Below are 22,601 nucleotides of genomic sequence, written 5' to 3' on the forward strand. Positions count from 1 at the left end.
TAAAAAAAAAAAAAAGTAGAATAGGCAAAACATGTTAATTGAAGGGAAAACAGACACAGAAAGAGATTGAGGGATAAGGGAAAGGCAGCAGATGAAAAGAGAGGCTTTTTCTCCACCACATATAGGCATACTGGGTTCTCATGCTCATTTAGAAACAAGCATCTCAAGTTTCCCATCTACATTGTACTGTCCTTTTCCTGCTCCTCAGGAAAAAAAATATTTTATATAATAATCTGGCACCAAACTTCTTTTGATTAAAAGATGAAGTAACTTGGCATGCTTTCCTCGCTTTTGTTCTTCCTCTCTTTTCCTCTCTCTGCTTTTCCCAGGTTTCATAGTCTTTTTTCAGTCTGTTTTCCCCTGAATTAACTTAACTTATCTCCACTTCCCCTCTCCATTTTTCTTCTCTACTCTTTCCTGTTTTTCTTACCGCCCTCCTTACTTTTGCTCCCCATGAGCTTGGTTTTCTCCAGCTCATATTTTCTCTCACCTTTCCTGCTTTTTCCATCTTCCTCGCTATCCCTCATTCTCCTTTTTCTCTCTCTCCAAGCTCCTTCATTTTTTTCCCCTCTGAGCCAGAGTGAAGAGATCACCTAGTATGCTCCTCTCTGTAGTTACAATGATCTCTCTTACTGCCAGGCAAGGAAGGAGGCAAGCACTGGCCTTCTGAAGAAGTGGTAGATGGCCATAGGCTAACCGGAAAGATTGGTTTGAAAAGCTCAGCAACACTCCTAGTCTGTACAAAATATGGTGAAGGCTCTGGGCCTACTCAGTGCCTTCACCTTTGATGGGCCTGTAGAAATGCTCATCGTATGCCAAGACAATATCGTTGGTGACATATTGGGTCTGTTGCTGTTGCTTACATAACTTGCAGCATTTTTAGTGGCCTCACATGTTCTCAGCCTTTTAGCTTTCTTCTGGATTTGGCAATCCCCTTCCTCTTCAGCAAGGCTCCTTTCATTAATATCTCTGTGAATCTGTAGTAGATCTTTGAGTAGCCCTAGACTATGAGATAGGATGCGAGGGCCATGGCAGCTGCAGCAGAGTAGGAGGCTCTGGCTCTCCTCCTCCTCAAACACCAGCTGGTGAATCCATCCCCTTGGCCCAGCTTCTCACGAGGAGCCAATTTTAAAAGTTTAGGCTCCCACTGTCCTTTCAGAGGAGGCTGTGGTTCCCATGAGACTTCCTGCAATATGGTCCAGTGACCTTCCTCAGCATTCCCCCTCTAGGGAGAACAGAGCTTCCAGGACAATCTTCCTTCCACTGCAGTTCTGTGGGATGGTTTTACAGGTCTCAGCACTCCAGCTTTTCCTTCTGCTGCAGGGAAGAGCAGTCTTCAGAAGATCCTCCTGTGCTGAACCCTTACAACACCACAGCTTTCCAAAATTCCTCCTCCAGGCAGCTCATCCGAGAGTTTTCCTCCCTGAGGCTGGGGAGGAGGGGACTGCCATAATTTTCAGTGCCCCAGTTCCCTGTCTCCATCCCCTTACAGTTGAGAAAAATGGCCGTTTCTGCTCCAGCCATTTTTAACAACGTAGTTTTGTAACATGCTGGCTAAGACCATGTCTACACTACAAAATTGTCAACCTAGAGCCAGCCACCACAGTTATTAAATTGCATGTGTGCACACACTTGGCTTCTTATGTTAGTGGTGCACATCCTTATCGGGAGCACTTCGTTGTATTGTCAGTGTGGGGCATAGTGGGATGGCTCCTGAAAGCCAGTAACAACACAGTGTTTACACTGACACAGTGTTGAACTAACTACATTGACTGACTTTACATTGCTCAAAGATCTGGTGTTACTAAATCAGCACCGAGAGGCACTTATGTTAGCGGGAACCAAATTTAAGTGAAGGCTGCTTATGTTGACCTAATGGTGGGGTGTAGCCTGAACCTCAGTGTGTTGTGCCTCCCTCTAGTACCTAGTCTTCAGAGGCTACTGTAACCAGTGAACGGACTTGCTTCACTACCTCCCATGGTAAAGGCTGTTGACGGTCCTGAGTAGAAAGTGCCTGTAGGGGATGCATCACTGAACAGACCTGCCTTAGCTTTATGCAAAGCTGCTCTTGCAGAAAATCTTACCATGCTGCAAAGAACGTGATTATTCTGGATACAACTGCCAGGCTCTGTCTCTGACTGTCCTCTGTGCTAGAGTGTGCCACCCAGCCTCACAGAGGACAGGAGGAGTTCTCCTGATTAAGGGCTGGGGTGAGAAATGGTTAATTTCCTCTGGAATTTGTACATTTCTCACGGTGCTGTTGACATGTGTGGCTCTGTACGTCTGTCTGATGCACCTGTCATGGGCCTCTGCCAACTCCCAGGGAGAGAAGACACGTGGGGAGAGGGCTTGGTTTTGGGGTGAGGGTTACGTGGGTTCTCTCCTCCAGCCCCTGCTCTTGCGGGGTGGGAGGAACGGAAGTGGGTGAGGGTCTGCCTGGAAGGCGCCTGCCCGCCCCTGGCCCGCGGGCAGAGCACTTGTCTGAGGAGCTGACACAGGGATGTGCTTTCCTTGGTGTGATTCCCGTTTCTCAGAAGCGGGGAGCAGAGCAGCCGGCGACCGAGGGCGGGACAGGGTCAGACCCTGCCCCGTCTGCGCGCAGCTCCGGCAGAATGGCCCCAGAACTACATTTCCCAGAGTGCCGCGGGCCGGGCCGGTGCGTTTCGCGCGCTGGAATTGTCCCCGCCGGGCCCCGGTAGCAGCCGGCGGGGGCGTCCTGTCAGGCGGTGACGGCGGGCGGGCGCGCCCAGGTTGTTGCTGCTGCTGCTGCCGGGACGCGGCGGCTCCGGGCGGCGGCTCCGGCCATGGACGAGCAGGCGGGGCCCGGCGTTTTCTTCAGCAACAACAACAACAACAACGCGCTGCTGCTGCCGCCGCCGGGCGGGGCCGGGCCGGGGCTGGAGCCGGGGGAGGCGGCCGCGGGGGGCTCCTTGGCGGCGGCCGCCCCGGCCCCGGTGTCCGCGGCCCGGGCTCAGTACAGCGTCCCCGGGATCCTGCATTTCCTGCAGCACGAGTGGGGCCGCTTCGAGGCGGAGCGCGCCGAGTGGGAGGCGGAGCGGGCGGAGCTGCAGGTAACGTCGACCCTCTTCCCCCGTCCGGCTCCACGTCTCCCGGGGCCTGGGCCCGCCCCGCTGCGCCCGACTCCCCGCCCCGCGGGCCCGCCCGGCCGCTGTATGGGGGAGGCAGAGCCGCAGCTTGGAGCCCCTCGGACACCGGCCGTCCCCTCTGGCGCCTGCGCTGCCCCGCATCCCACCCCCCGGGAACGGGCGGCGCCGGCAGCTCCGCCCCGGCCGCGCAGCGTGTGGGGGGCGTGACACCCGCGCCCCCTCAGCCCGACGCACCCGCAGTGGGGAGCGGGGAGAGAGCCACCGTCTCCGCGCTGAGGTGGCAGGACGCTGAGCCTTATGTGCCCCAGGGCTTGGCAGCCGGGGGCACTCGGGTCACAGCGCTGCCCTCAGTCTCTGTCATGTCCTCTGTCAGCTTCACCTGTGAGTTGGGGCTGTTCTGTGGACCCCTGCTGCGCTGGCGCTTGGGGTGTCTGGTCCCACCCGTCTCTTATTTCTCCCATTTTATCTTCCCTTGTTCTTTGAATGGCTTCAGTTTCTTCCTGTCCCTTTCTTAAACTGAAGGGGAGGGAGGATGGAGGAGTGATGCCATGTACTCTTTTGCTCTCCCTATGTGTCAAAATCTCTTGTGCTGAGAGAGGCAGAATCTGGGCCCTGTCCATCCTAGAGTAACTGGGACCTTTAATTCTCTAGCAGTGGTAGAAGGTGTAGTGGAGAAAAGATCTTGGCATCTTTATTTTCTACATTACAATTGTTGTCGTTCCTGACCGAAGATGACACTGACAACACTTTTATGTCTTGTGAGTATGGCTGTGGCTAAAAAGACGGATGCGAGAGTGCCAATCCTTGCTACATGAAGCGCATAGGTCGCTGGATGCTGAGGAAGAGATTACAATCGGTTTCTGCTGCTGGTTACGACTCAGTCTCTGTGCCTCAAGATCCATATGGTGGTTAATCTCGTATTGGGTAACCTTATCATTGACTACTGCTTATATTACTATTGTATTGCTATTGTAGTATTGCCTATACTACACTACAGCTTCTGCTGTTGATGCTTCCCAGAGTAGTTGCATAGTGAAGAAAGCATCCTGATTTTCCTGTGTAGACAAGGCCCAGAGCCTGTTAGCCTTCAGTTGGTCAGAGCAAGTTGCTAGATAGAGGACACTCATCCTCCCATCCCTTCCTAGGCTAAGGAGTTAGAGCTCTAGTCAGTCACAAACTATCTAGAGCCACTTCTTACAGGCCATGTCTACACTAGCGAGCTTACAGCGGCACAGCTATACTAATGCAGCTTTGCCACTGTGAGATCACTCATGTAGCTGCTCTATGCCCATGGGAGAAGCTTTCCCCCCATAGAAAACACCGTCCACACCAGCACTTCTGTTGGTCTGAGGGGTGTTTTTTCACACCCCTGAGTGACATAAGTTATACCGACAAAAGTGCTAGTGTAAACATAGCCTTAGTTATTATCATGCTGTAAGAACTGTAATAGGAGAGGGGTTTTTCCAACCATTTACAGGTGAGTTGCAAGAATGAAACGGTCGTAGATCACATCTCTGTCCGTGCTCCTAATAACTAACTACTTGGTTCTCAAAGTGACCATGTTTGAGACTAAGAGCCTACCGCCCATTCCTCTTCTCTAGGTTTCCCTCTTTGTTTTTCGCTTCCTATCCTTTTGTCCTCTTTTCTCTTCATATCCCTTCCCCAGCATGCTGCAACACAGGCTGCTTCCCTTTTTTTTTATAGGCAGGAGAATCTCCTGATTTTGTCAATCTCTCTGTTCCTCTGGGATTATCAGGAAGGTCTTCTGAACAGGATTGCAGGTGTGATGTTCTTCTATGGTGATTCCCTTGCACAAGTTTAAAGATGTGCTTGTGAGGACAAGGGAAAGGGAAGAGAAGGATGGATGTGATTGAGTCTGAGCTGAACTGATTGACCTTCACTGCAGAATTTGTAATTTAGTAATTGATTCATTATCTATTTGTGTCTAATTAACAGAAATGTGTTGAAAATAACCTGTGTATTTGGGACAGATATAATGAGCATCAGGCAGGCCACACGTATAGTGGAATCCCATTAATAAGGTTTGATTTGGGCAAACTTTATTTTGATAATCATATGATATGTATGTATTCACATTACAGTGTGCATCACAAATAAAATGGGCATGAGAGAAAAATGTCCATCTTTGCACTTATGTAGCATGCTTCATCAAAGGATCTCAAGATACTTTAAAAAGGTTGGTAAAGATGATTCCCCATTTTATACACTAGGTGGAAAAACTGAAGTACAGAGGTTAAACTACTTGCCATCTTGTCAACGGCAGAATTGGTAATATAACTAGGGCTGTCAAGTGATTAAAAACATTAATCGTGTGATTAAACAATAGAATACCATTTATTTAAATATTTTTGGATGTTTTCTACATTTTCAAATATATTGATTCCATTTTCAACACAGAATAGAAAGTGTGCAGTGCTCACTTTATATTTATTTTTTATTACAAGTATTTGAAGTGTAAAAAACCAAAAACATAGTATTTTTCAGTTCACCTAATACAAGTACTGTAGTGCAATCTCTTTATCATGAAAGTTGAACTTACAAATGTAGACTTATGTATAGAAAATAATTGCATTCAAAAATAAAACAATGTAAAACTTCAGAGCCTGCAAGTCCACTCAGTCTTACTTTTTGTTCAGCCAATCACTCAGACAAACAAGTTTGTTTACATTTGCAGGAGATAATGCTGCCCACTTCTCGTTTACAACGTCACCTGAAAATTAGAACAGGCATTCTCATGGCACTGTTATAGCCAGCGCCGCAAGATATTTATGTGCCAGATGTGCTAAAGATTCGTATGTCCCTTTATGCTTCAACCACCATTCCAGCGGACATACGTCCATGCTGATGACGGGTTCTGATTGATAACAGTCAAAAGCAGTGCAGACCAATGCATGCTCATTTTCATTATCTGAGTCAGATGCCACCAGCCGAAGATTGATTTTCTTTTTTGGTGCTTTGGGTTCTGTAGTTTCTTTATTGGAGTCTTGCTCTCTTAAGATTTTTTGAAAGCATGCTCCATACCTCATCCCTCTTAGATTTTGGAAGGCACTTCAGATCCTTATACCTTGGTTCTAGTGCTGTAGCTATCTTTAGAAATCTCACATTGGTACCTTCTTTGCATTTTGTCAAATCAGCAGTGAAAGTGTTCTTAAAATGAACAACATCCGGGACTGCTATAACATGAAATATATGGCAGAATGCGGGTAAAACATAGCAGGGGACATAAAATTCTCCCCCAAAGTGTTCAGTCACAAATTTAATTAACACACATTCTTTTAATAAGCATCATCAGCATGGAAGCATGTCCTCTGGAATGGTGGCAGAAGCATGAAGGGGCATACAAATGTTTAACATATCTGGCACGTAAATACCTTGCAGTGCCGGCTACAAAGTGCTGTGCGAATGCATGTTCTCACTTTCTGGTGACATTGTAAATAAGAAGAGGGCAGCATTATCTCCTGGAAATGTAAACAAACTTGTTTGTCTTAGTGATTGGCTGAACAAGAAGTAGGATTGCGTTGACTTGTAGGCTGTGAAGTTTTACATTGTTTTGGTTTTGAGTGCAGTTAGCAAAGTCTACATTTTGTAAGTTGCACTTTCAGGACAGAGGCTATGGCTACACTTGCACTTCCGGCAGCGCTTTGAAGCGCTAAGTGTAGTCAAAGCGCCAGCGCTGGGAGAGAGCTCTCCCAGCGCTGTCTGTACTCCACCTCCCTGTGGGGAATAACGTACAGCGCTGGGGCTTTGACCACACTGGCGCTTTGCAGTGCCGCGCTTTGCAGCGCTGGAGAGGGTGTGTTTTCACACCCTGCTGCAGCACTGCAAATTTGCAAGTGTAAGCCATGGCCAGAGATTGCACTACAGTACTTGTATGAGGCAAATTGAAAAATACTATTTCTTATATTTACAAATATTTGCACAGTGAAAGATAATCAAGAATAATATAAACTTTGATTTCAGTTTAAACACAGAATACAATATATATAAAAATGTAGAAAAACATCCAAAGTATTTAAAACATTTCAATTGGTATTCTATTGTTATTGTATTCTATTAATCACGATTAATTATTTTTAGTTAATTGCACGAGTTAACTGCGATTAATCAACAGTCCTAAATATAACCTATTTTTTCTGACTACAAGTTATCTGCTTCATCCCCTGGGCCTGCTGCCTCTGTGCCAAAGCATCTCAATAAGGTTATAATTAGCTTTGATTGGCACTGCCACAAGCTGTAAAAACATTTATCTGCTAGAGAGTGATACTCAAAAAGGTGTGAAATTCTTTGCAACCTTTGTAAAACTCAAAGAAATTATTTCCTATCTGACAATTTACAAATGATTGCTCTCTGATCTGTATTTTGTGCTACTGGGAAATGGCTTTTGGAAATTAATTGATCCATATAGCTGAATTATAAGCAATGTTAATTAAAACCAAATTCCACTGACTTCTGAAGCCTTCCAGCTGGCTTATATATATATAAAATGTATGTATGTATGTTTAATAGAATAATAGAAGTTTGAGGTCATATAATTTATCCTTCTCTTGATGCCAAATTGTTCCATATTATACATTTACTGGTTTTTCATCCAGCCTTGTTTAAATGTTAAATTATCTCTCTTCTTGGGAGACTGTTTTGTGCTCCTGATAGTACATGATTTTTTTCTCATTTCGCATAGGCTTCTTGTGCTAGTCTAACTCCTCACATACTATGGTATTTACACCCTTCAGATTGTCCAGGGGTGGCCAACCTGAACGTGAGAGAGAGCCAGAATCTACCAATGTACATTGCCAAAGAGCCACAGTAATACATCAGCAGCTCCCCCGCTTCCAGCGCCTCCCACCCACCGGCAGCCCCGCCAATCAGCGCTGCCTCCTCCCTCCCCGCACTCGCGATCAGCTTTTTCGTGACGTGCAGGAGGCTCGGGGTGGGGGAGGAACGAGGGCATGGCAGGCTCAGAGGAGGGCGTGGGGAGTGGAGACAGAGCCTGTGGCAGAGCCAAGGGTTGAGCAGTGAGCACCCCATGGCACATTGGAAAGTTGGCGCCCGTAGTTCCAGCCCCAGAGTCTGTGCCTATACAAGGAGCCACATATTAACTTGTGAAGAGCCGCATGTGGCTCCGGAACCACAGGTTGGCCACCCCTGAGATAGTGTATACTGTTATCATGTTTTCCTTTGCCTTCCGTTCTGTAGTCATAGCCTAGCCAAGCTATGCTTATTTAGGTTTTTTTAATCTCCTCATAAATCAATCCCACTATGATCCCTGTTCACTTGTGGTCCAAACTTCCTCTGATTTGCTAATACTTTCTTTGTAATGAAATTCCCAGAATTAAATGCAGCATTCCATACCCACTCACACCAAAGCCAAACAGAAAGATTGTTACCTTTCTATTGCATCTGTTCCCTTGCACATGTTTAAAAAAGAAATGCTTGTGGGGACAAGGCAAACAGGTAGGATGTGATTCTAACCTGGAGTGATTGACCTTAATTGCAGAATTTGTCATTTAGTAACTGATTCATTATCTATTTGTATCAGGTTAACAGAAACAATTGTTCAAAATAACCTATGTATTTGCACAGATATAATATGCGCATTAGGCAAGCGACGTACAGTGGAATCCCATAAATAGATTGATTTGGCAAACTTTGTCTTGATATTCATATGTATGTATTCATGATTAGGACCCTTCCAAATTCATGACCATGAAAAATGTGTCACGGACCATGAAATCTCCCTCAGTGAAGTAGGTCTTTTGTGTGCTTTTACCCTATACTATACAGATTTTATGGGGGAGACTAGTGTTTCTCAAATTGGGGGTCCTGACCCAAAGGAGAGTTGCAGGGGGGTCATGGTATTGCCACCCTTACTTCTGTGCTGCTTTCAGAGCTCAGTGACCAGAGAGCGATGGCTGTTGGCCAGGTGCCCAGTTCTGAAGGCAGCATCCCACCACCAGCAGCACAGAAGTATGGTTGGCAATACCATACCATGCCACCCGTACTTCTGCACTGCTGCCTTACGAGCTGGGCAGCTGGAGAGTAGTGGCTGCTGACTGAGGGCCCAGCTCTGCAGGCAGCAGCACAGAAGTAAGGGTGACAATACAATAACAAGCTCCTTACGTTGTCAATATTTTTGAGTTTTCCTTTATTTTTTTTTAGTAGTTTACATTTTACACAGTACTGTATTTGTTTTTTGATTTGTCTCTGCTGCTGCCTGATTGTGTACTTCCGGTTCCAGATAAGGTGTATGGTTGACCAGTCAGTTTGTAACTCTAGTGTTCATAATTCTGGGGTTCTGCTGTAGTGAGTTTTCAGTGCACATGAGTATTCATGTCTGAGCTGATATAAACTAAAGCAAAGGGTAAGATGTTGTGAGACACTGTCAAATATTTTGCTGAAATTAAGTGTTAATCAGCTTCATTCCCTTCATCCTGTTTTGTGTTTTGATAGTATTGCAAAATGTAATTTGTGCTTATAGCTCATTCTGTTATCTTCTAGTTTGGTGATTTATTATTATTGGAAATGGAAGCTAGATTTACAGAACAGAAATTGACACAATTGCACATACATTTTTGAAAATCAGTGCTAACTTTTCTTAGATTCTTTTGGGGTAACTCCTCAGTTCTCCATCAGTTTTCAAAAATAATTATTCATTGTCATTGTGTTTTTACTCAAATTAAATTTTACTTAGATTAGGTTTTTTACTATTAAAATTTGTTCTATTTACAACAGACAACTCTTTTTATAAAAAGAGAACAGTCAGACATTTGGGAGTAGTGGAACCTGTTAGGGACAATGCTGTCTTACTGTTTGTCCATAAGGAACCTGTTCTTTGGAAAACGTTAATCAAATAGATAAAGGTGACCAGGTGGACATACTTTACTTGGATTTTCAGAAAGGTTTTCAGAAAGACCACATGTAAGATACTAATGAATAAAAAAACTAAAAAGATAAGGGCTAAGCTTTGTCAGAGATTAAAATGGTGTGAAGTGGTAACAAACAGCTGGTGTGATAGGATACTGTTTGAATTGGAGAGAAGTGATAGAGGAGCATCTTGGAGGTTAGTATTGGGGTCAATGTTCTGGTCTCTAGGGGTTGGGGAGAAGCACTGATGGTTGGAATTGTGACAGAGAGAGCTCCTCTCTGTTTCCCTCTTCTGCTATAAAACAGAAGCAGTGTCTAGTGAGTGGTAGGACTGGGCCATCCGAGGCAACTGAGTTATAGTAATCAGGAGAGGGGGGTAATCAAATGGACGAGCATGGCTATTTATATTTTTGAGAACAGTATTTGTCTTAAAAAAAAAATGCACACATACTTTTCCCTGACTTTCAGTTGATACCTTATAAATAAACTGCTGCAGAATGACAGCCTTTTATTGCAAATATAATCCAGTCAAACTTTGAAAAAGTAAAAATATTAATCTTGAAATGGATAGAGAGTTGATGAAGTTGAATTTATTTAGTTTTTTCAAAAGTGTAAAATTTCAGATGAATTTAAGTATTTTTGGAGTTTGAACAGAAAAATGGAAGACAAAAGAAAATTTACAGAAATCAGATATTACATAATATAACCCCCCCCCCCCAAACAATAAAAACAAACCCCAAGCTTTGGGGAAGGTGATTTGGCAAAAGTCTTGCATAACTCATTAAAGATGTTTTCTGAATAAGAAGCAATAGCTTAAAAAGGCAAATAATGCTTGGGTTCATAGTTTTTGGAAGGATAAAAATATGGAAGATTGACAGTGTCCACTTTTTTAATTTCTTAAGCACAGTGGAGACTGAAGTGCTCCAGAGAAGTGAAAAGAAGATAGAGAATATTGGAAAATGACAAGAGATTGCAAGAGCTGAATTTATTTAGTCTGGAAAGATGCTAAATGGACCTTAAAGTAATTGAAAAATTATTAACAGTGAAGGGAAATCTGCCAGTTGCAGATGTTGTAATTAGAACATTCACCTGAAGCAGAGGAGGAAAGGTTATTTTATTACCAGTATGTCATTGGTTTGGGTTTTTTGTTGTTGATCAGTTCCCACAAATGAGCACTTACACTCAAGAGTAGCCTCATTTAAGACAAGGGACTACTTGTGCAAGTAACTGTTCACCAGTGTGAGTAAGGAGTAAAATGTACAGGCTTGATTGTTAGGTGCAGAGGAAAATTTAAGAACTAAATCACTTCTGAATATAATTTGAAGGGATTATCAAGGCCCTTCATATCTCTGCCCCTTTTTATATATTCTTTTCTTTTATTGCATCAGTACCCAATGGCTGTCCACTTTTCTCACCATCATCTTTGCACCTTCTCCCAAGGTTGGGCCCAGGATCTGTTAAGCTTACGATTTAAAGACACGTATGAACCCATTAATAGTGCAAAGTCATGCATTTAGGGAATAACAAGAATTGTTGCTATAAGCTGGGGATTTATCAGTTGGAAACAACAGAGGATGAGAAAGACCTGGATGTATTGGTTGATCACAGCATTAATAGGAGCTGTCAATGTGATGCGGCTGTAAAAAAGACTAATGCAGTCCTAGATTTCCAGTAGGGACAGGGAAATTTTAGTACCATTATACAAGGCACTGGTGAGACCTCATCTGGAATACTGTGTGCAGTACTGGTCTCTCATTAAGAAAGATGAATTCAAACTTGAATGCAGAAGGGCTTCTAGGATCATCTAAGGAACGGAAAACCTACATTATGAGAGGAGACTCAAAGAGCTTTGCTTATTTAGCCTCACCAAAAGAAGGCTGAGGGGAGATTTGATTGCTCTACATAAATACATCAGAGGGATAAATACCAGGGAGGGAGAGGAGTTATTTAAGCTAAGCACCCATGTGGACACAAGAACAAATGGATATAAACTGGCCATCAACAAATTTAGGCTTGAAATTAGGCAAAGCTTTCTAACCATCAGAGAGGAATGAAGTTCTGGAAAAGCCTTCCAAGGGGAGCAGTGGGGGCAAAAAACCTAACTGGCTTTGATAAGTTTATGGAGGGAATGGTATGACAGGACTGCCTACAATGGCATGTGACCCATTGGCAACTGCCAGTAGCAAAAATCCCCAACGTCCGGAGATGGACAATAGATGGGAAGAGCTCTGAGCTGCTACAAAGAATTCTTTCCTAGATATCTGCCTGGTGGGTCTTGCCCACATGCTTAGGGTCTAACTGATTGCCATATTTGGGATCGGGAAGGAATTTTCCCCCAGGTCAGATTGGCAGATACCAGGAGGTCAGACTAGATCAGGGTTCTCAAACTCAAATGACCACGAGGGCCAGATGAGGGCTAGTTCATTGGCCTGAGGGCTGCATCACTGACACACACACCCCTCGCTGCCCCTGCCCCCACTCCACCTCTTCCATGAGGCCCCACCTCTTCCCTGCTGCCATTCCAACCCCTTCCCTGAAGTCCCCACCCCAACTCCGCCTCCTCCCTGCCCCCAGAGGGTGCATGAGATATGTGGCAGGGGCTTAGGCAGGGAGTTGAAGTGCAGCAGGCGGTTGGGATGCAGTTCGCTCAGGGTGCAGAAGGGGTGTGGGTTGCAGCAAAGGGATCAGGGCAGGGAGCTGGGGTACAGGAGGGGTGTGAGATGCAGCAGGGGGCTCAGGGCAGGGGGTTTGGGTGCAGCAGGGGGTTGAGGTTCAGGCAGGGGGCTCAGGGCAGGGAGTTGAGGTGTTGCAGGGGGTTGGGGTGCAGGCAGGGAGCTCACGGCAGGGGATTGGGGTGCAGAAGGACTGTGAGATGCAGCAGGGGGCTCAGGGCACGGGGTTGGGATGTGGGGGCTCAGGGAAGGGGGTGGAGGTGCAGGCAGGGGGCACAGGGCAGGGGGTTGGGGTGCGGGTAGGGGCTTGGCAGGGAATTGGGGTGCAGAAGGTGTGAGATGCAGCAGGGGCTCAGAGCATGGGGTTGGGGTGTGGGGGCTCAGGGTAGGGGGTTGGGGTGCAGGCAGGGGGCTCAGGGCAGGGGGGATGCAGCAGGGGGCTCAGGGCACGGGGGTGGGGTGCAGCAGGGGGCTCAGGGCAGGGAGTTGTGGGGCGGGGTGCAGGAGGGCTTCGGGCTGGCAGCGGTGCACACCGGGGCCAGGGCAGGCTGCTGGCCCCGGTCCCGCTTTGCTCCGGGAAGTAGCTGGAACCATGTCCCTGCGGCCCCTGGGGGAGGGGGATGCAGGGCTCCGCGTGCTGCTTGCCGCGCCTCCAGGTACTTCCCCCAAAGCTCCCATTGGCTGTGGTTCCCCGTTCCCGGCCAATGGGAGCTGCAGGGGGTGGGGTGCCTAGAAGCTACGGCAACACACGGACAGAGCCCTCTGCTTCTTCCCCGCTCCCCGGCCGCAGGGACGTGATGCCAGCCACAGGGGGGCAATCCTGCGGCTGTAGTTTGCCCTCCCCTTCACCTGGAGGTAGGCTGGTGGGTGGGGCGGGGGCGGGCCGCAGGAAATAGCCCCACTGGCCGTGTGTTTGAGACCCCTGGACTAGATGATCACGATGATCCCTTCTGACCTTGAAGTCTGAGTCTGTTTTTTATTGTTCAAACTGTTTTTCTTACAGAAATGACTCTACAGAGTAATTAACATTGTGAATATGGGTTTGTAGCTTTTTTAATGTATATTAAGGATCACAAATTTAGTTGTGTCCCCGAACTGTTGTACAAGTCATAAATGTTATTTTCAGTGTTGTAAATATTCCTTTAAAATATTGTCAAATTTTCATGATTTTGGTACAGAATGCACTGTTGAATATTACTGACATGCCAATGGAATATATTTTGTACCTTTTAAGTAAAGATAAAAACTGATATGTACACTCGGTACATATTTCAAAGTGCTAAGTATGTATTTGTAGTCTGTGTATTGATACATAAGCTTTTCGTTGATATCTTACATACTTAGTCTGTTCTCAGTAGTCATTTTACATTGTCTGCACCAACTGGAGCTATAACATGACACTTACATTGTGGGATAGATCCTTTTTGCCTAAATCATCTAACCAAGAAATTCCAATTATAGGTAGGCTCCAGAAGCACATATTCATTACATCTCTTTTGAGACTGAAGTTTTATTTACTAATTCTAGGATGGACTGTGTGAAATTTCCAAGACCACAAGAATCTTATACATTTCTCTTGCATCTTGATTCAATATTAAAAGCAAACAATATGTGAGTGTCTAGTCTTTATTCTATATGCATGCAGACTTATATGGGAGAGATGAGAAATCAGAAAGCTACCCACTCACATTGTTAGCATAATGACTCAGGCCCTCATGGCCTGTCAGGCTGTCCATCTTATTTTACCTGTCAATCCTTCATTCCCACCTTTCTTAGTGAGTTCTAGACATCCTTTGGCTTGGAAGGAGGAAAGAGAGATTATGATTGTTTCTATATTTAAATACTTGTGAGATGCTCAGATACTAAAGTAATACAGTGGAGTTACTTTATCTCCAATATCTAGGCTTCACTTCTTTCAAAGTGAAAAGGTGACTTCTTTTCCATTCTAACATTGTTTCATTAACATAATTACTCAGTGTTTATACAGGTGTAGTTTCTTGGGTAGCAAGATAAGTCACTTTCTCCCACCTCAGTCCCTTAATTAAACCCTTAATTACGTGTTCAGATTTAATTCATTATTGCAAGGACTTGTTTGTTCTTATGTGATTAACTGCATTCTATAGGCTTCTGTGGGGGTACTCATTTTTTATGGGAAAATACATCGTTTGGACTCAAATTCTATTGCATATATCTGCCTTTCCCCTGCATAATGGTTCTCTCCTGCTGAAGCTAGGCCGTTATGGGTATGTCTACACAACATTTTGGAATGAACAGGACTGGGTCAACAAGACTTGCGAATCACATTAGTGCTCTAAAAATAGCTGTGTAGAAGAAAAGTTCAGATTTCATGGCCATAAAATTATTGTTCAGCACTGACAAAATTCTTGGCACTCTGCAGGTCAACCATTAAAGACCCCAAAGTCCTGTTTCTGAAATTTCACATTGGAAAGCACAGAGAAGGGCTGGGCTATTAGGTAGAATGCTTCTAGTCAGTGTATAGTATGTAATAAGACAGAGTTACTTTAGCCAAGGTACTATGCATTGGACCCGTGCACTTAAATGATGTTAAAATACAAGGAAGCATGAGAAGTCTACATTAAAGTGGTAATAAATCATAAACAAGAAATGCTACAATTTTTGGATTAGTTTCCAGTAGTAAATACCTAAAAATCAATTAGGTTTGAAATGTTTTAATGTGTTAGTAGTATAGTTTTTGTTACTACTATTATTTATTAGCATTGGCCTAGATCAACTTACACTTCCATTTAGACTTCAAAAATGTTATACAGACAAATTTAGCTTTCATGTGTTTGGTGCCCCCCTCCATCTGTCTCTCTAGTCCATTCACAGTGCTCCAATTTTGAGAGTCATGTATTATGCTGAGGACCAGGAACAGTGCCCTAAATTTCAAAAATATTATAGTTGTTTTTAAAACAGGTCTGTGAGAAGAGTCCCAGTCTAGACTAAAGTTATTTTTTGTTACTAGAATAACCTGTTTCTTGGAGGAGATTTTAGTGTTGATACTGCAACATTTTTAACCAGTAAAGAGAGAAGAGAAAAGAGAGGGGAAAAGAACCTTCTTCATTTTCAGAGGAAGTGGGGAGGACTGAAAATTCTAAGATTTTTGTATGCTTTTTCATATTCTAAATATGTGCTGGATGTGATGCAGAACTGAATGTTCATTGATTGAGTTAGTCTAGAATAATCTGTTGATCTTTGCTGTTTAAACAGTTTTAGCAAGATTGTTCTCAAAACATGTAGGGTTCTTTTTCCAATCAAGTTCATTGTAGAATTTGGAGTGGGTAAATAATCCAACTGCAAATTAGAAATGAATATTTTTTTGTTTGCTAGACAGCACCTTCATCTTGCTTCTTGACTGTCTCACTGTGTTGTTTTGCTTTTTATCAGCTGCTGTAAAATTACAGGACCTGTACTGGGGGTAAACCTGAAACAAGCTGTTGGGAATTTGTTGCAGGCCAGACGGAGTACTTGGGGGACCGTTCTTAGTGGACTGAACACAGGAATGAGAGCCAGGGACCTCCGGGTTATAATTCTGATTTTTGACTCAGACTTTAAGGTCAGAAGGGACCATTATGATCCTCTAGTCTGACCTCCTGCACAACGCAGGCTACAGAATCTCACCCACCCACTCCTGTATCAAACCTGTGTCTGAGCCATTGAAGTCCTCAAATCATTGTTTAAAGACTTCAAGGTGCAGAGAATCTTCCAGCAAGTGACCTGTGCCCCACACTGCAGAGGAAGGCAACCCCCCCCCTCCCGGGCCTCTGCCAATCTGCCCTGGAGGAAAATTCCTTCCCAACACCAAATATAGCAATCAGCTAAACCCTGAGCATGTGGTCAAGACTCACCAGCCAGACTCCCAGGAAAGAGTTCTCTGTAGTAATCTAGATCCCACCCCATCACAAGCCATTGGGCATATTTACCGCTAATAGTTAAAGACCAGTCTCATTATACCATCCCCTCCATAAGCTTATCAAGCTTAGTCTTGAAGCCAGATATGTCTTTTGCCCCCACTAGTCCCCTTGGAAAGCTGTTCCAGAACTTCACTCCTCTGATGATTAGAAACCTTTGTCTAATATCAAGTCTAAACTTCCTGATGGCCAGTTTATATCCGTTTGTTTTTGTGTCCACATTGGTACTGAGCTTAAATAATTCCTCTCCCTCCCTGGTATTTATTCCTCTGATATATTTGTAGAGAGCAATCATATCACCCCTCAGCCTTCTTTTGGTTAGGCTAAACAAGCCAAGTTCTTGGAGTCTCCTTTCATAAGACAGGTTTTCCATTCCTCGGATCATCCTAGTAGCCCTTCTCTGTACCTCTTCCAGTTTGAATTCATCCGTCTTAAACATGGGAGAACAAAACTGCACGCAGTATTCCAAATGAGGTCTCACCAGTGCCTTGTATAACGGTACTAACGCCTCCTTATCTCTACTGGAAATACCTCGCGTGATGCATCCCAAGACTGCATTAGCTTTTTTCACAGCCATATCACATTGGGGCTCGTAGTCATCCTGTGATCAACCAATACTCCGAAGTCCTTCTCCTCTGTTACTTCCAACTGATGTGTCCCCAACTTATAACAGTAATTCTTGTTGTTAATCTCTAAATGCATGACCTTGCACTTTTCACTATTAAATTTCATCCTATTACTATTACTCCAGTTTACAAGGTCATCCAGATCTTCCTGTGTGATATCCTGGTCCTTCTCTGTATTGGCAATACCTCCCAGCTTTGTGTGGTCTACAAACTTTATTAGCACATTCCCACTTTTTCTGCCAAGGTCAGTAATAAAAAGATTAAATAAGATTGGTCTCAAAACCGATCCCTGCAGAACTCCACTAGTAACCTCTCTCTCCAGCCCGACAGTTCACCTTTCAGTACGACTCATTGTAGTCTCCTCTTTATCCAGTTCCTTATCCACCTTTCAATTTTCATATTGATCCCCATCTTTTTCCAATTTAGCTAATAATTCCCCATGTGGAACCGTATCAAATGCCTTACTGAAATCGAGGTAAATTAGATCCACTGTGTTTCCTTTGTCTAAAAAATCCGTTACTTTCTCAAAGAAGGAGATCAGGTTGATTTGGCACGATCTGTCTTTTGTAAAACCATGTTGTAATTTGTCCAAATTACCGTTGACCTCAATGTCCTTAACTACTTTCTCCTTCAATTTTTTTTCTAAAACCTTGCATACTACAGATGTCAAACTAACAGGCCTATAGTTATTCGGATCACTTTTTTCTCCTTTCTTAAAAATAGGAACTATGTTAGCAATTCTCCAGTCATAAGGTACAACTCCTGAGTTTAGTGATTCATTAACAATTCTTGCTAATGGGCTTGCAATTTCATGTGCCGTTTCCTTGATTATTCTTGGATGAAGATTATCTGGGCCCCCCGATTTAGTCCCGTTAAGCTGTTTTGAGTTTGGCTTCTACCTCAGATGTGGTAATATCTACCTCCATATCCTCATTCTCATTTGCCATCCTACCATTATCCCTAAGCTCCTTATTAGTCTCATTAAAGACTGAGGGAAAGTATTTGTTTAGATATTGGGCCCTGCCCAGATTATCCTTAACCTCCACTCCATCCTCAGTGTTTAGCGGTCCCACTTCTTTCTTTTTCTTCTTATTTATATGGCTGTAGAACCTTTTACTATTGGTATGACTTCTGTGTGTACCTGTCTGTGAAATGGGGATGACTACTACTTCACAAGCATATTGCAGAGAGAATTAATTAATGGTTGGACAGCTCTTCAATAAATGAAAAGATTTATATAATTATGGAATATTACTAATAATGGAACATCTCTCTTTAAGTTGGAGCAATTCCAGAAATATCCCTTCAAGCCATATGTGGATGGGTGAAATTGATACCAAACATAAATAATTTGTGTGTATAGAAACTCATAGCCCAAATGTAGCTTCCTTGCCTCTTCTTAAATATCCCATATTAAAGGTAAACTGCAGATAGTTTTCTTTTTTGCTCTTCTGTGATATCAAGGGATCTGTTAACAGCATCTTTAAGAGTTTTATGTATTTTTTTTAACTTAAATCTGTGGAGGAGGATGAGAATTTTAGATCCTGTGAATTTTAGGGTCTGGAGTTTTTGTTTAATATAAAGTTTTATGCAAATTCTAAGCTTTAATTTAAAAAGATATTACATTTTAATCTTTATGTAGCCATAAAATGCAAGATGATGTGCCATTGCCCTCCTAATACAACTTTGTAAAAATATTGTTTGTGGCAAAATAGTACCAAAAGTGTGACCTTACCCCTGGCCACTCTGATCAGTTTCAATTTAGTGTGAACTTCAAAGCATATTGGACCATTTTACAATAGTATACAAAAAACTTGACAAAGGTTAGACTGCTGATGTGCTGAGACCACTGCTTGTCATGCTGATTAATACTCTTTCTTTGTTCTCTGTGTGTATCTGTCTTATACTTAAATTGTAAGTTATCTGGGTCAGCAGCTATCTTTTTGTTCTGCTTGTACCGCACCTAGCGCAATTAAATCCTGGTCTGGACTGGGTATCCTAGGAACTATGGTAAAACAAATAATAATTAAGCATGACAGTTTTTCCCTCCATTAAAATAAAGGTAAAATGTTCTTGTTTCCTGAGATTTTCATCCTCCTGAACAGCACAGAAGTGCAGGAGATGGGATCGTTCTATTGTGGCCTGGAAAGTCTCATCTGTGTACCTCTCTGTCTCCCTTAGCTCCCCCAGTTCAACCACTCTGATCTTAAAAGCCTGTACTCAGTATCTGAGGGCCATGAGTTGCTTGCACCTGCCCACAAGGCAGGTTAATCGTACATGCTGCATTCAGTGCAATAAACTGGATAGCCTCCATTCTGCTGCTGGACTCTGCCTGCATTATTTTTACTCTTGCAGGGGTTTTGTTTGTTTATTTTTTTGAAAGGGTATTTAGCCTAAGTTTAGACTGTTTTTTAGGTGTTTCTGTCTCTCTCATTCCCTCTCTAAGGGTATGTCCACACCCTGACCCATGTAACAATGGGGATGCAACTCCCAGTGTGGAAGCAGCTATGTTGATGTAACTGTGTTTCCGTCAATGTAGCTAACATACATTGGGTAGGTGGTGGTCCTGCACAAACAGAAAAACCCCTTCTGTCAGTTTATACTACATTTATGATACGGGTCTGTGATGGCATAACTATCCTGGTATAGTCACTGTAGTGTAGACATACCTTGACTCCACCTTGAGTCTTCATTGCTGAGCCAGCAGGAGCTCGGAGTGCTATGGTAAGAGAGTGCTCCACCCGTAGTGAAAGAAGCATTACATGTCTCTGCATCAACCCTTCAGGCCACTTCAGAAGTGGTGATGACTAGCCTAGAAGTTTGCTTGACACAGCCCTTCTTGGCTAGAAGGTCAGTTACTGCAAAAACCTGTTTATGGGGCGTGTGTGTGAATCCTTGAGACTTTGGCATGCTTTCTTGGGAGTGGCCAGGGTACAATGCTAAGGTTGTGACATAGCATGTTCACAACTAAGGTATTCTTTCCTTAATTTACAGTACAGTAAAATAATTTTGATTCAAAATTTGATACACATTAAAACTGTCATAGTGTGAAATACCTTGTTGATTCCAAATAATCATCAAAAATATCTGAGATGGTTGCAGAGGAAATTTTTAAAGAAAAATCTGATTGTGTATGTGAGAGAGAAAACAAAGCAACCTAATCGGGAGTTTCTCAAACTCTTCCATATTGTGTACCTCAGATATTGTCTTGTGAACCATTTTCCCTTCAACTTGCAATGCTGCAGATCATCTCCCCTTCCATTTGCAGTCATATCCCTGTGGCAACTTCAGAACTGTACACAGAAAAGTAATATTAAGTAAGTACTTAATGTTTTTTAGATTCCTTTTCCCGCAGTTAGCAGCTGGATATGGGGAGTCACCAGCACCATAGAGTTACAGGATTTGTGTGTGTGTGTATGTTGTGGCTGAAAGTAGAAATGAATTTGTTATGGCGGCACAGACCCTAATTAATGTAGTGTGCACGTTAAGTAAGGTGTCTTTGATACTAACAGTGAAACATTTACATTTTTGGTAGTGGGGTAGATGTTACAGACATTCTGTGAATCTTTCATTCTTCTAATTGCCTTTTATCATCTTATCTCATTGATTACCTACATTGGGCATTACTCCTTGAAGCATGTTTGTTTACATATTTCACTCAGATATTGACCATTTATTTTGATCAGAGGGGACACACTTAGAAATATCAATTTCTTATCATAGAGACTTGGATTAAATATGGCATATTTCCATTTGAAGTTGTAGAAATATACAGCAATTAATTTTTTGTTGACTTGCACCTCGTGATATTTTTCTTTCCTATCGTTTTCTACTGACTGGATGAAGGTGCAAGTAACTGTCTTTGTTAAATAAATATTAAGTAATATTGCATACAGATACTGTTAAGAAAACATTATAGTTGAATGTTTAAGCATTCAAGTCAGGAAATACCAGTGATAAGACTTGATGTGTAACCTCAATGTTGTCTCTTCTGCATATGCATTAGTGTTTTTTAAATTTAATTTTACTTTAATTATGCTTTAAATTTCTCAAGTATAGTATCACACAGCTTTTTTCTGTAAGCTTAGATATATATCTTGCAATAGTTTTTCATTATACAGTAAGATGACTTCATTGTAATTGTCCAGTATATATTTATCAATTGAAATAAAAAAATTAGGGTCCCTAAAGCCTTGGAAATAATAATAAAGAATTGGAGATCTTACCCTGTTCCTCCAGTTTACCCTATGAAAATGACCAAATGAAATACTAACATTTCCAGTTTGGGAATTCCACAGAAATATTGTGTATTCTGCATGGTAGGATGTTGTAAGAAGGGGAGAAAGGGGCATGAACAAATTATGCCAGAAACTATATAGTCTTAAGAAAGAGAGGCCATAAATTTTTCATGGTCCCTGAAGTGGGCTTGTCTGTTACCGATCAAGTGAATGGGCAGTCACCTTGAAGAATCCTGATAAGCTTCAATGCACGGAAATGAGACTTCAGTTTGCAGCCTTGGCCTGCCTGGTGATTTTCAGGGTCTCTTTTTTTCCAGGGTTTAGACCTGGGGTAAGCTGCAAAGATCTAAACCCAAGGGCTTGAAAAAATTGAAAGCTGGTCAAAAGTCTATGAATCTTTGTATCATTCCCCTGACCTCTGTTGCTACATCCCATTCTTCATCTCTGTTTTGTGTTTACCACCACAAAGTCTAAGTGGCAGATATCATTTCTTGATCTTATCTAGTTCAGTCTCTTTTTGGCAGCCTTACACTTCTTGCAGAAGCACTGGACACAGTGATTTAAGAGTCCCATGACTTGATCAAGCTGTTGCAGAACAAGTAGTGTTTTCAGTCAAATATTTAAACAGTCTGGAGACTTGAGCTCTTGTTCCCGCAAACACCCCTTTTACTCCTTGTTTGACAAATCCAGGAGCTATTCAGAAGCCTGGAAACAAGAAAAAGCTACAATATAGTAGTAATTTTACTAACGGGGGCCAGTACTTCTCAAGACATATGGATAAAAAACATCTGCAGAGTCTGTTCTTCAAAACTTTCCTCCAATATACATGCTTCCCTCCTCTCCCCCAACACCAAAATTTCAGGGGACACAATGAAATGAGAAACAATACTTTCCTACATTCCACATCTTTGAATGTGGGCATTCCTCATCAGGATCAGCCGCATTCTTCTGTGGGCCTAAGAAGCCCTCGAGCAGTTTTCACTCTTTTGCCCTCAATTGGCCAGTCATGTAGTCCACACTTAGAACAAAGAACCAACTGTCTCTCCTGATATAGAAAACATCAAAAGGCAGTACCTTCATTTTACCTCAATGCTTTCCCCAGCCGCTATTTCCCTTTCCCGAAATAAGCAAATAGAAAATAACA

At 43.1% G+C, this 22,601-nt stretch overlaps 1 protein-coding gene across 6 annotated transcripts in view; it reads left to right on the top strand.

Moving 5' to 3' along the window:
- Window positions 1-2,691: 2,691 nt before the first annotated feature.
- Window positions 2,692-22,601, top strand: part of STRN (striatin) — a 110,870-nt gene continuing 90,960 nt past the window's right edge. The window contains exon 1 of one of the 6 annotated variants that reach the window (XM_039529803.1): window positions 2,692-3,071. In XM_039529803.1, coding sequence (XP_039385737.1) covers window positions 2,805-3,071 — 267 coding nt within the window. In that variant the 5' untranslated portion in view covers window positions 2,692-2,804. Of the gene's footprint in view, window positions 3,072-3,354; window positions 3,489-3,782; window positions 3,866-4,869; window positions 4,889-20,517; window positions 20,537-22,601 lie in introns of those variants that run through there. The other 5 variants (XM_039529804.1, XM_039529805.1, XM_039529806.1 and 2 more) reach the window with 5 other exon arrangements.

Source organism: Mauremys reevesii, linkage group 3 (genome assembly GCF_016161935.1).
Source record: "Mauremys reevesii isolate NIE-2019 linkage group 3, ASM1616193v1, whole genome shotgun sequence".
Classification (NCBI taxonomy): Eukaryota; Metazoa; Chordata; order Testudines; family Geoemydidae; genus Mauremys; species Mauremys reevesii.